General features: G+C 50.1%; 2 protein-coding genes across 3 annotated transcripts; both read left to right on the top strand.

Moving 5' to 3' along the window:
- Positions 1 to 2,265: 2,265 nt before the first annotated feature.
- Positions 2,266 to 3,304, top strand: LOC104508613 (transcription factor HES-5-like). Its single transcript, XM_010150302.1, has 3 exons — positions 2,266 to 2,331; positions 2,620 to 2,797; positions 3,027 to 3,304. The coding sequence occupies exons 1-3, from the start codon at positions 2,266 to 2,268 to the stop codon at positions 3,302 to 3,304; spliced, it is 522 nt and encodes a 173-aa protein (XP_010148604.1).
- A 7,632-nt stretch (positions 3,305 to 10,936) lies between these two features.
- On the top strand, positions 10,937 to 11,944 carry LOC104508612 (transcription factor HES-5-like). Of its 2 annotated transcripts, none has more exons than XM_010150301.1 (3): positions 10,937 to 11,006; positions 11,134 to 11,299; positions 11,395 to 11,944. In XM_010150301.1, exons 1-3 carry the CDS (start codon positions 10,953 to 10,955, stop codon positions 11,643 to 11,645), a joined length of 471 nt encoding a protein of 156 aa, XP_010148603.1. In that variant the 5' UTR covers positions 10,937 to 10,952; the 3' UTR covers positions 11,646 to 11,944. The 2 variants fall into 2 exon arrangements, with proteins under 2 accessions (XP_010148603.1, XP_010148601.1); XM_010150299.1 differs by having other exon boundaries at positions 10,953 to 11,006; positions 11,134 to 11,320; positions 11,395 to 11,645.
- Positions 11,945 to 12,271: the final 327 nt, after the last annotated feature.

Genomic DNA, 12,271 nt, shown 5'->3' with positions numbered 1-12,271 from the left:
TCTGAGCTCCTGCTGGCCACCCCTGCGTGTGAACCGCCTCACGCGGTGGAAAAGCCGTGCGAGTTCATGGAAGTGCAGGCCCGACAAAGGGGTCATTAGCACCAGGCTGCGTGGGTTTGAATTTCTCTGCGTTTCCCATACTTTTCCCCTGTTGATAACATTTCTTGTGGGGACAATAGAAGTGTGCCTTGCAACTACTCATGACATTAGTGACGGTGCTTGAGCCTGAATGATTTAAGGGGGAAGAATCCAACTCCCAAAAGACCATCTGGCTATCAGTTATAATACAGCAATAAAGTCAGGGCTGCTTCTCGGGAGTTGGGAAAAAGATGGTTTTTGACAGCAAAGAGTCTCTTCAGCCAGCTTGGGACATGCCTACCTGCCAGCTCCTAGCTTCAAGGCCTGCCACCATTGCTCCCTTCCTAGGAAAACACAGGACCCCAACTTTTGGAGGAAGGCCAGCCAAAGAATACAGGGAAAAGGACAACACCGTATTATAGCTGGCAAAAGGTAAGGCTGCGTCTCGGTTTGTATCACAGTCCTTTGCTTCAAAGTGAGCATGAGATGTCTTGTCTCCTGGCTTTCCCACAAACAGAGGGAATAAAGGGTTCCAAGGACAACATCTGCCCTTCACAAAGAGCTAAGCCCATTCAGGCCCATACAATGAAACCCACGAAGCTGGCTATTTCGGCGACACCGCCCTCCTTCCTGTCAACTGCCCCTTAAACTCAGGCTTCACTTCAGGATCTCCAAGTAAGAAATTGTCTTTGGCTTTCTCGCCTCGCTGCACACCTCCCTCCACTGTTTCCCTTTCCAGATGCCCAGCCAGGCTCCCGTCCACAGGCAGTGCTCTGGGAGAAGAGGAGCACACCTCTGAGAGTAGCCCCCCAGAAGGCAGGATGCCGCACAGCCTCTCTCCGGTGGGTTCTGGTTTATCTACACTGCTGCCTCAAGGGCTGTATGCAGGCAGGGATTTTTCTCACAAGACAACATCAGAACGGCCTGAAAGCATCCACACAACCTCATTCTTTTTCTTGCCTTTAAGCAGTAATGCTTGCTTAAATCTATTGACCCTTTCATGCAAATACAAGCAAGCAGCGCTATCCCTGTTTTCCAGATAAGAAAATGGAGTGGGGGTGACATGCTAAAGGTTACATGGGGAGGCAATTACGTGGTCTCTGACATCTCCTGTGCTGCAAGCTGCAGCAGGGCAATGCGGTGCTGCTCGGTCAGATGAGAACAGAGCGCACCAGCAATCTCAGGCAAGAAGCAGAACTGACCCCCTCGCTGGGGTCCGAAGGTGGGCATCAGCTGCTGAATCCCACTGACGACCTGCCTCTGACTTCCCAAGGCCTAGGGCTTCTGGGCTGAACCTGATGCTACTCTTTAGCCCATCATTCTTGTAAAAGTCTCTATAAAAGATAGTAGAAAAGGGAAAGGAAAGAGCTTCAGGGATGAGTAGGCACGGGCCCAGCTCTGCTGGGAGGTGTGTGGCTGTCCTTCACGTCGGCAGTGCAACACTGGTGCAACGGGCTCAAAGACCTCAGTGTGTGAAGTGACAAACAGGGATTACCATTTCCACTGGCTTCCCATTCCCTACTTATTCACCCTGTCCTTCGAACATCCCACCATCCTGCGTGTGGGTTCTCCACAGCGTTTAGAAACATCATGCAGGCCAACCTGTCGTTTCACACCAGGCTCACCCATTAAAGGTGTAATGACTGTACGGACAAGCACAAATACACCCGCACTGACAAACGGCACCTGGGAGACGGGCGTAAAGTGCCCTCTCTGGAAAGAGCAGAGACATGGCCTTGGTGCTGTTCATTTTGACCCTAACAGTGCTCCCCTTCTCCTTCCCCCAAAAGTGTGCCTTCTCCACGCCACAAAAGCGACTGGCACAAGCAGGGCCTGAGGAATACAACTGAGCCCAGCGACCAGCTGGAGGGTCAGTGTTTTCCCAGCTCCCTGGGCAGCCCTGAAGAGCCATGGCTGCACACTCCACCCGTCAGCGTGGGCAGAAGGTTATTCTCTCCGGGGCATTTGCAACCAACGTACCATGCACTAATAGATGCTTCCTCTATTGTTCGGCTGCGTGCCTGGATTGGCTGGACGGCTGTGGGAAACACCACCAGCGCCCAGGCTCACAGGGCTGCCGGGGCTCCCCGAGGTATAAATACAGGCAGTCGGTAGCTGCGGAGGCACGGAACGCTCAGCGCAGCAGCCTGACGTGGGGACCTGTGCCCAGGGCTGAGAGCGCTCAGAATGGCTCCCAGTAACACTCTCATGATCCACGTGGAGGAGAAGCTGCTGCCGAAAGAAAAGAATAAAGTAAGTGGAGCTCTTGACAGGATTGGAATGGCTGGTGTGCACTCTATGAATCAAATGAATACTACCTGGGAAAGATGACATACGGAGGGAGGAAGGGGTGTGGGGGAAGGCAGATAGGTGCGAGAGAGATAAAGGACACCGCAGATTTTTAAAAGGAAATTGAGCAGAGAAGAGGTAGGCAGCATCGCTAAGCTCTCAACGTCTTTGAACACGTGTATCAGGGCATCGGGAGGGGAAATTAGTCAGGTCGCAGAAAATCCTTAACGACCTGCTCCGTCTCCCTTACAGCTGAGGAAGCCGGTGGTGGTGGAAAAGAGGCTCCGCGACCGGATTAACAGCAGCATCGAGCAGCTGAAACTGCTCCTGGAGAAGGAGTTCCAGAGACACCAGCCCAACTCCAAGCTGGAGAGACATCCTGGCCTGGAGATGACCTACCTGAAGCAGCAGAGCCAGCTGCGAGACCCAAGTGAGTGCACAGCGTGTGTTGCAAATCCCGAGTCTCCTGCCACAGGCCTCTGCCCTCCCTGCAGCCCTGCAGCAAGCAGGCAAGGGCTGTAACACAGCAAGTCCAGTCGCACGGGCAAGGCTGCCGGACTCAGGCTTTTGAAATAAACTTAACGCACGAATCACAGCACTGTCCCATGTTTTGGTCATGATCTTAACCTGCTGCATTCGTTTCTTTCTTTCTTTCTTAGCATTCCTTCACAAGAGCCTGGAGCAGGACTTTAACAGCGGATACCTGCGGTGCCTCAAGGAAGCCATGCATTTTCTGTCCTACTATGAACCCAAGAAGGAAACTCAGGTACAGCTGATCAAGCATTTCTGCAAAGCTCAGGTGGGTGCAGGTGTCATGTACTCGCCCATGCTGCGCAGCCCACCTCTGTCACCCTGCCTGCTTGCCAGAAAGCAACCCGCCCAGAAGACTGCGGCTGCTGCTCCCCCCCTCTGGAGGCCCTGGGCGGCCCTCTGCTGAACTTTGCTTTATCCTTGTGTTTTGCTACAGAAACTAGAGGGACCTGTGGTTGTAATAGTCCCTCTTTGAAGTAGGAAACATTGCTTTCCAAAGGTGGGAGGGGGGCGGTTATTGTTTTTCTGTCACAAGAAATGAGGGTCGCTGGGTGGTTTCCCTTCATAGTGAAGGAACGAGTCTGTATCTTGCAGCAAATTTGCTGCTTTTGTTGGTGGCTCCTAGCCAGAGAGGACCGAGTTCTGGGGTGATTTGGAGAGCCAAACGCCCTTGGTTTCCATCACACTTTCGCTTGGCAAGGCTGTTGAGCCTGTGGAAGTCTTTCTACCTCCCTGGGTCACTGGTTCAGGGGCTCCATTGCCTCCAGATGAGTCCTAAGGAAGGAGCGCTTTGAAGAATGTATTTTGTATCATAAAGAGAATATTGAGTCTTTACCTTTTGAGTGAAAGATGTTATCAAGAAATGCTGATTCTTCTGAAGTTCCTATGCTATTCTTTGTAAACCTTCTTACAGATCACGATGATGAGAGATAGCTCCAGGGAAAATTCTCTTGGTGTCAGTGTGTGCTACTCTCAGTGGAGGGGTAATTGATGCCTTTTGTAAAGGAAATACCTGGGATACATACCTTAAGGAAAAGGGGGAGGAAGGGAGGCAATAAGTACTTCATAATCATTCCCTGAACACGCTAAAGAGCTTAAAAAGCTTTTATAAAGTTGTGATGTATTCATCCTGTGTGATGTTCACTTGGCTGTCTTCACTGTACAATACAATAAAAACGGTTTTAGCCATTAATCCTTTGCTCTGAAATGGTCGCGGTGGCTAATGCTCCTCCTCTGTTGCGTGCAGTGGGGAAGCTATCAGATGTCATATTCCCGAGCCCTTCATCCCAGTATCGTTCCTATTTGTGAAATTCATTTGGCAGAACAGGATTTCAGATCCTGCATGGAAGTAACCTTTGGAGAAGTGATCAAAAATTATCACGGAGGTGGAATGGAAGCGAGACGCTGAGAGGTGCAGGCCCAGATACTTAACGGCAAACTAGTCAGACTTCAGCAAACCCCTAATTTCACAGCCAGTTTATTTCTTCCCATTAATCTGCCCACCAACCCGAGTTCAGACTCACAACTTCTGTCCGCTTAGAAGGAAACAACATGCAAAACTCCTAATAACTTCCACAGAGCTCGGCACCTGACTCTGCCTGGGGATCTCACCCTCCTCTTTGGAACTACCTGCAACAGGGTGAACTAGTTTTTGTTGTCTTTTAATGTTAGCACTTTCTGTTACCTAAACATGAATTCTGTTAGGCAGTAACAGAATTGCGTTCTTTACTGAAGTGAAACCTGCCTGTATGTGGCTAAAAGTATACATAATTTGATAACAAAGAGACTGAAAAAGCATTTCCTCTCCTAAATTAATCCCCTGTACTCTTCTTTCCTCCAAAGAGTTTATTCTCTTTCTCTGGGATCCACCTAAGGGTCCAGAACACACCAAGAATAGGGCCAGTGGTTCAGAGTTGAGGAACTGCCACACTCCACCCGACTTTTGAGGGGTTTTTTCCTATCCAACCTGTTGCAGAGACAGTCTCTCTGCCAAGTAACTTTTAGATGATCCTCCCTTGATTTTTTATCACCCCACCTCAATTTAGAAAACCCATCTAGCATATCCTCTTGCACAGAGATTTACAACAGCCTGTCTCCCCGGCTTGCACCAGCTGGGTGACCCAAGCCAAGCAGCCCGGGCTTCCCGGGAGTTGCAGAGAGAGGGACTGTAGCATCCGGGCGCAGCCTCAGCTCCAGCCCCGCTAATCTCTTCTGCAATTCTCCATGTGCAGGCCACACCATCCCTGTCCCCTGAGGATTAAGTCAGCTGCCCTCTGGTGATGTGAGCAAGGTTAGCCCTTGATGTAAAGGGCGTGCTTGTCCTCCCACACAGCTACGCAAAGAGGGAATGGATGAGGTGAATAAGCAAAAAGGGATTCAGAAGGTATTTAGGGAAGCAGGAAGAAAAGCACAAGAAGGGGATCCTCAAGGCACCCTTGAGCACCTTAAATCCCAAGAGTCTCCAAAACGCACCGCCCTCTCCAGGAACATTCACTTTCCGTTCAAGAGTTCCCACCCATTGCTCAGTGGGACTATTCCCCTTGTGTTTTCCCTTCTCCTCAAAGTCAAATAAACCTGCACAATTAGTTCACAAAACGATTTCCCCACCACAGTAACACATCGATTTGGGCACCTGGCAGGGAACTCTCTCATTCCTCCTGAGATACAGTAACAGCACGAAACACTGGGGGTCAACATTTTCAACTCTCTCCCAGGGAGAGATGCCCTGGAAAAACTTTGTTTCTGGCATATGCCGCTTTCCTTATAAAAAGAAACCTGGCGTATCCGCCCTTGTCCAGCAGCTGGTTAGTCAGGCACTAATCAGGCCTCGCCTGATTTGGGGCGAAACCCTCTGTTACGCGTAAGGAGCAGACCTAAAGCCAGGTAGCCGGGTCAAGAACCCATCGCTCGGCCTCATTAATGCTGCACGGGTCAGCCTGGCTACTACCGTGCCCTGAATGCACGAGCTGGTTGCTCTTCATCTGCCCGCCCATGCAACACAAGGTGGGGTTTTGGTAACAGTTCTGCCCTTCATCAGGAGCTGCGGACAGATTTGTTCTTCCTAATGAGCTCCTAAATAATTCAGAAGAGATATTTTCAGATTTTGTGGTTGCTTAGCGATCTTGAAAAAGCCGCTTCACCTTACTCAACTCCTTGTCAATTAGTGCAAGCTTCTGAATCCCAGCAAAACTCAGGCTGTTCATCCAGGCCTCTGCATTTCGAAATCAAGCCTAATCGAGGCAGTTTGTGGCTATGAAGTTTGGGGGAGTTCAGACGCAGTCAAAATGCCCCAAAGCACACCACAACCTGACTGCACACCACGGGGACTGGGAACAGTCACACAGGGCATGGAGAGGACTGCTGTTGTTACGCGGGTGGGCATCTTCCCCAGCTACCACAGTCCTGCCCGAGTAAACCCCGTTGCGAACGTCTGTTGGCAGAGTCACTGCAGGTTAAAACCGACAGCATAAATGGGACAGAGAGCAGGAAACCAAAGAAGAGCTGCACAAACGGGAGACTCTCAGATCCGAGTCTTCAATCCCACCAGACAGCCTCCATTCGCTCCAGGGAGTCAGATCCACGGCTGGTGCAAGCACACCCTTCTGGTTTTTGCCAGCCAGAGACTTGCCCCTCTGGGCTTTCATTTACCAGTTACCGCAGAGCTAAAGGCCAGACCTCCGGTTTCACCGGTCTCAGCACAGCAAAGGTTATGTTTACAATTTATTAATTATTATCACTTATAATAATTGAACGCAAAGCTTCTTACTGCCTCTCTGTCCCCTGGGGTGACCCTCCCCTGCTCCAACACATTCCCGCCCTTAGGGAAGATGTTGTTTATTATGCTGATCCCACAGCCCAGGAATACTCTCCTGACAAAGCCCCTATTAACCTCAGAGTGTGGGCCTGAGTTTCTCAGAGTTTCCCACACTTTCTTCCCCATTTATGACATTCAAAGGGACCACAAAGGAAGCGTGCCTCACAACAGCCCACATTAGTGACGCTTTTTGGCTCTGCATTGTGATGACCAGCAATTCCTGTCCCGATAGACCATCTGGAGAGCTATTTTCCCAAGGAGCACATTGATCGATCAGTATTATGCGAGAGCCCTTTTAAAACTTGGGAACGTTATGCTCTTTGACACTAAATAGGTGCCTCAAGAGGGGTTGTCAGAAAGATTTTAAACCATTTAAGGAAGGCACAGAAAAAGTAAAAATCGTAATTATTTCTTTAAAAACACCCTCAATAGCGTTTGTGAGACAGGCTGACATGAAGGTAGGAAGTGGTCTAAAATAAAAATGCCCTCAAAATCATATGGAAAGGGAGGCTTAAACCACCAAGTTGTGAGCTATAAGCACAGTCCCAGATGTACAGGAGCGCTGCTTTTTAAATCTGCATAACATAGGCAATGAATTTTTGTTCTTCTGTACTCCCCTCTGATAGTTCACCTTCCCCCAGACCTGTTGCTCCGGCACAACGCACTGGGCTCCCCTCCACGGAAAGCTACGTGTCAGATGGGCCGAGAAAGCTGCCAACTGGCCTCACGAGCAGCAGCTTTCGTGAAAGCTGTGTGTATAGTAAGTCTGCACCTGGGCTGAAATCACCACCTACAAACCAGAAGCAGAAAGATCCATGGCCCAGCACCGCTCTCCTAGGCTAGCAATCCTCCAGCCGGTTTGATTTATGGGCTATAATGAACGCAAGCCCACTGATGATAGCTCTGGGGTTGGCTGGTTACCTCTGTGTCCCAAATCCTCGACAGTGCGCAGACTGCACCCCATAGCTTGGGGTCTGATGGTGAGTATCTACAGTTGGAGACAATTAACGTGGTACAGCGTTCTTGCCTTCGGAAAAGGCCAGGACTCCTGCCTGATGTGCAAGTACAGATACAGACAATTGTTTCCAGGTTTATGCTCTTGGATACCTACACCACTCCAGACACCTCCCTGTTTTCATGTGTTATTTTGAAAAGTGCATCTTCATAACAAGCTGATGATTCAGAGGAACGAGGCCACTAAGAACACGAGCCTCTTTGCCCACCGTGTACCTGTCGCCTCTCGAGAGCGGGTCCAGATTTCACACCATCTCCCAAAGAAGATAATCGTTGTGTCACAGTGTTTAGCCAACTCCAGACGTTTGGCAATTTTAGGGATTTGTTTCTTTCAAATCCTTCATTCCTAAACCAGGCAAAGCCCTGCTTCTGAGCCTCAGACAACCAATCGTCCATGCCGGCTCTCAGGGAGAGGCACAAACCCCTCCCACGGACATGAAGGACAGTGACAAGGATTTGGGTCACAAGCGTGTTTCAGTGGGACAGGCTACCACACTAAATTTTAAAAGAATTTTTAAATTCAGCTATCGCTGAATTTTAAAAGAGCCCAAACCGAGCAAACTAGTTACAGACTTTTAACAAAGCGCAACCGCAGTGCCTACAGCACAGGATTCGTCTGTCCTCACCGAAATCCGTGCAGAAAGTGCACGCCGCACCCAGTTCCACAAGAAATATATTCCAGGGACAGCCTTAGTCTAGACAATTCTGCAGCACGAGCTGGGAGACACCACTGCCATTAAGTTTTCAGGCCTTAATAATCAACCCGAACAGGGTGAGGGGGAGCTATTTGTTTCTTTTACCCACCAGCAGCATACAGAGGGTAGGTGAAGCAGGCGGGGGTAATTTAAGATTTGCTGTCTTTTCAACAGCCGGAGGGAGGGGGAGAGAAGCTGGGAGCTGTGCGAGCCCGGAGGGCCGTTGTTCTGCGTGCTGGCTGCCAGGCAGCGCGCCTGGTTCACCATTCACATCAGATGGTGCGAGCCCGCCGTTCCAGGGGTTTCCCACGTTGCCCCATTGACAGTGTTAAACTGCCAACAAAAGAAGTGTGCCTCTGTGGGTCCCCGCAAGAAAGCCAACGCCTGCTGCACCATCTGCCCAGCACTTCCAGGGAGGAATAATGCTTTAATCAGTGGGAGTTGGTTTAGCCCTCTGGAGTCCAGGGGCATTGTGCTGGGGATAGGATGGCATTATTTAAAACCCACTCATTTCATATTTCCAGAGCTGGAAATTGGGTCAAAGCTTCCCTCCCAGCCCGCTGGTGCTGCAAACACGTTGCCTCCCATACGGTGTGTGGCAGGACCTGCTGTCCCTTCCATCCCAGGTGACCCCCGAGAGAGACGCACAGAGCCCTGTGCTGGACTTGAGGCTCCGATAACGGCCCAAGAACATGCAGCCAGGGATTGCCCTTGGCTGCAAGTAATACTGCTGATGACAAGTTGACAAAATAATTCAGGCAACTGATTGCTGAATAGGACTCACACTCCCCGCTCAATTATAGGGTGTAACAATTTTAATCATTGATGGCTGTCAAAGCCCTAAGTGACCCACCTAAATGTAAAACGTCTTTGGGCTGGAAAGGGAGGAGGGGAGGATGGCTGACCTATGAAAGTCACTGCCATGAGAGGCCTGGCAGTTCAAAGGGGCTTTGTAAGCTCCGGGTTAATAACTAGTGGCAGGATCATATCCTTTTATGCAACAACACTGTGTGTGCTGGAACCCGGTACTCTCTAGGTACCCAGGGACACAGGGTTTGGCCCTGGCTTATTGAGAGGGGTGCTGAGGGCAGGTGAAACAGGCTGACCACAGTTCACAGTGAAATTAAAGGTTTCTTTTCCAGTTTTGAAAGGCAGACACAGCAAATAGGTAGGGTTTTCATGAATATGGCTGTAGTAAGAAACAGGTATTCGGAAACTAACATCCTCAGCCTGCCTGTTAGCGACAATCGAGGCTTATTCCCTGTTCTAGCCTCTGACCAGGGAACACATGTTAAGGAAAAATAACTGTGGCCATGCACAGCTCTCCTTAAACCCGTAGAGCTCCACATATTACAGCTGAAACAGATGTACCAGAAAGCACAACTTGGTATTTGCCAATACGAGGCCTCACATGCCTGACTGGGGGATCTTAAACGTGACTGGCTTTGTATTGGATTGTGCTGGGGTGGGCAGCAGACCTGAGCGGGCAACCTGGAGTAGCCCAAAAAACCAAATATCCACAAAGCAGCTTTAATCCTGGATAATCCTGGTCCTTTCCACTCTGTTACCTGTGTTCATCGCAGTACACGTGGCACACGTACTGAGAAAGCCCAGGACTGAACAGAGGCACAAGGCTATCCTAGCACCTCTGTCTACATCCTGCAAGTGGGATAACACAAGCAAAGTAGTATACACAAATTGACTTTTCACAGCATTTCAGCTGCCTGTAAAGTATATTTAGGTGCTTTACATGGAGACTCAGGACCAAAGGAACAGCGAGGCATTTGCAAAGTGGCATGAAATTAAATAGGACAAGTTTGAGAAAGGCATCATAATTGTTACATGTCACGGGGCTGCCGTAGGGACACCCAGATTACCCAAACAAAAGCAAGGAAGAGCTCTGAATATAACTTACAGAGCGACTCTGTCTGAACAACGAAGAAGAAAATATTTCAAGCCAACTGCTTCCCTCGATTTTAGTTTCTAGTTACCCCAAAATTATCTGGTACTGTATTCATCTAAGCACGGTTTAATGTCAATGAAAGGGTTTAGTCCCTCTAATTCTGCATCTTTTCCTTTTCAACCTCTTTTTTGGTCATGGGCACAGAGCATTATCTCTTCCTGGGATCAGCCTTCTGCGCTTAATTTCACCACAGCCTGGGAAAAGGCAGCACATTGAGACGCTGACGTTCCAAACATCAGGCAGAAGTTTGATTATAATGACGGCAAACGCTTTCCCACGTTCTTACCCCAGCGTGGTAATGCCAAGCCCTATTGTGTCACACACTCCCCAGTCCACCTGCTCCTTTGGGAGCAGGGTATTATCCCCAGGCAATTCACAGTCAATTTGCCATGCTGTAATAGATGCTTCCTCTATTGTCCCAGGGCACGAATGGATTGGCCATGGACTGTGGGAAACTCGAAGTGGCTTAGGACCCATACATTTGTATGCAGCCGCTGCGTATAAATAGAGGGACTCCCAGCTCCCTTCTCCACCCGCAAGCAGCCAGCTGAAACCAGCACTTGGGATAATGGCACCCAGTGCGCTCTCCCTGGAAATCCTAACGCCCAAAGAGAAGAACAGAGTAAGTAGCTGCTCTCTCCCTGTCAAGGGCAAAGAGCTGAGAAGGGCTGAACGCCTTCAGCAGCAGGTTAAAGACGGCAAGGGGAAAGTCTCACCGCTAACTGTCCTCTTCCCTTTTTCTGTTACAGCTCAGGAAACCCATTGTAGAAAAATTGCGTCGTGATCGGATTAACAGCAGCATCGAGCAGCTGAAACTGCTCCTGGAGAAGGAGTTCCAGAGACACCAGCCCAACTCCAAGCTGGAGAAAGCCGACATCCTGGAGATGACCGTCAGCTACCTGAAATACAGCCGAGGTGAGCACATCCCCTCCTTGCGCTCGCTGCCCTTGCTTTTCGGCAAAACTCCAGCCTGAGTCTCCCTGCGTAACACTTCTCTCCTGCCTTTTCAGCTTTCGCAGCATCTGCCAAAAGCCTGCAGCAGGATTATTGCGAAGGGTATGCCTGGTGCCTCAAGGAAGCGCTGCAATTCCTGTCTCTCCATTCAGCAAACACAGAAACCCGGATGAAGCTAATCTGCCATTTCCAGAGGTCACAAGCCGTGCCCAAGGACTCTGGTTCTTCTGCACCCGCTTCCACCCACCGGCCCCCGGCAAAACAAGCAGCACTGAAACCTTCCTCCAGCCTCTGGAGGCCCTGGTAGCCCAAGACTGCGCTTATGTGTTCCCGGACATTTCCTCGTATTCCAGAGGAGACCGTGACTTGCTATACAAGTCCCCCTGCTCCTCGCAGGATTAGGGAAGAACGTTTTCCTTTTGCAGAGCATTGCTATGCTTGGATGCCTGCTTCCCTTCTTCCAGAAGGACTGAAACCATCCCACCACGTGGAGAGAAAGTTATTCTAAAAGAATGTGAGATGTAACCCTCCTGCTCGGGGGACTGAGAGTTGTTCAGGGAGGAACGCCGACTGTTCTTAGCCTCGGTGAGGTTGCACGCGTACGTCTACTGAGAAAGCAGTAACTTCTAAGACGTTCAGGCAGGCACTTTCAAAAGTGTCCGCTCAGGAGGAGCCCTTTGCTCTGTCCTGCCCCACTTGGGACTCCAAGCTACCCACACCCGTGCTGCCCAGCCATAGCGACAGGCGCCCACGGTGCCTCAAGCCGGCCAGCTAGTCTATCCGGACACGTCTGAAAGCCTAGCTTGCCTGTGGGTGCCTCAACGCGTTCTACAATATTTGTAGACTGTACTGAGCATGCTCTGAAAATGGTTAAACCATAACTCAACCCACGTAGAGGAAATTCCTCAGGATGTCTTGCTCACAAAGCCAGAG

Source organism: Eurypyga helias, unplaced genomic scaffold (genome assembly GCF_000690775.1).
Source record: "Eurypyga helias isolate BGI_N326 unplaced genomic scaffold, ASM69077v1 scaffold32764, whole genome shotgun sequence".
NCBI lineage: Eukaryota > Metazoa > Chordata > Aves > Eurypygiformes > Eurypygidae > Eurypyga > Eurypyga helias.
Note: the sequence above shows the minus strand (reverse complement) of the source record. Positions and strands in the feature narration are given on the sequence as shown.

Coding starts and splice junctions, on each gene's coding strand:
- LOC104508613 (XM_010150302.1), top strand. CDS start 2,266: ATGGCTCCCAGTAACACTCTCATGATCCACGTGGAGGAGAAGCTGCTG. Junction 2,332..2,619: donor TGCCGAAAGAAAAGAATAAA/GTAAGTGGAGCT, acceptor TCTCCCTTACAG/CTGAGGAAGCCGGTGGTGGT. Junction 2,798..3,026: donor GAGCCAGCTGCGAGACCCAA/GTGAGTGCACAG, acceptor TTTCTTTCTTAG/CATTCCTTCACAAGAGCCTG.
- LOC104508612 (XM_010150299.1), top strand. CDS start 10,953: ATGGCACCCAGTGCGCTCTCCCTGGAAATCCTAACGCCCAAAGAGAAG. Junction 11,007..11,133: donor CGCCCAAAGAGAAGAACAGA/GTAAGTAGCTGC, acceptor TTTCTGTTACAG/CTCAGGAAACCCATTGTAGA. Junction 11,321..11,394: donor TGAGCACATCCCCTCCTTGC/GCTCGCTGCCCT, acceptor CTGCCTTTTCAG/CTTTCGCAGCATCTGCCAAA.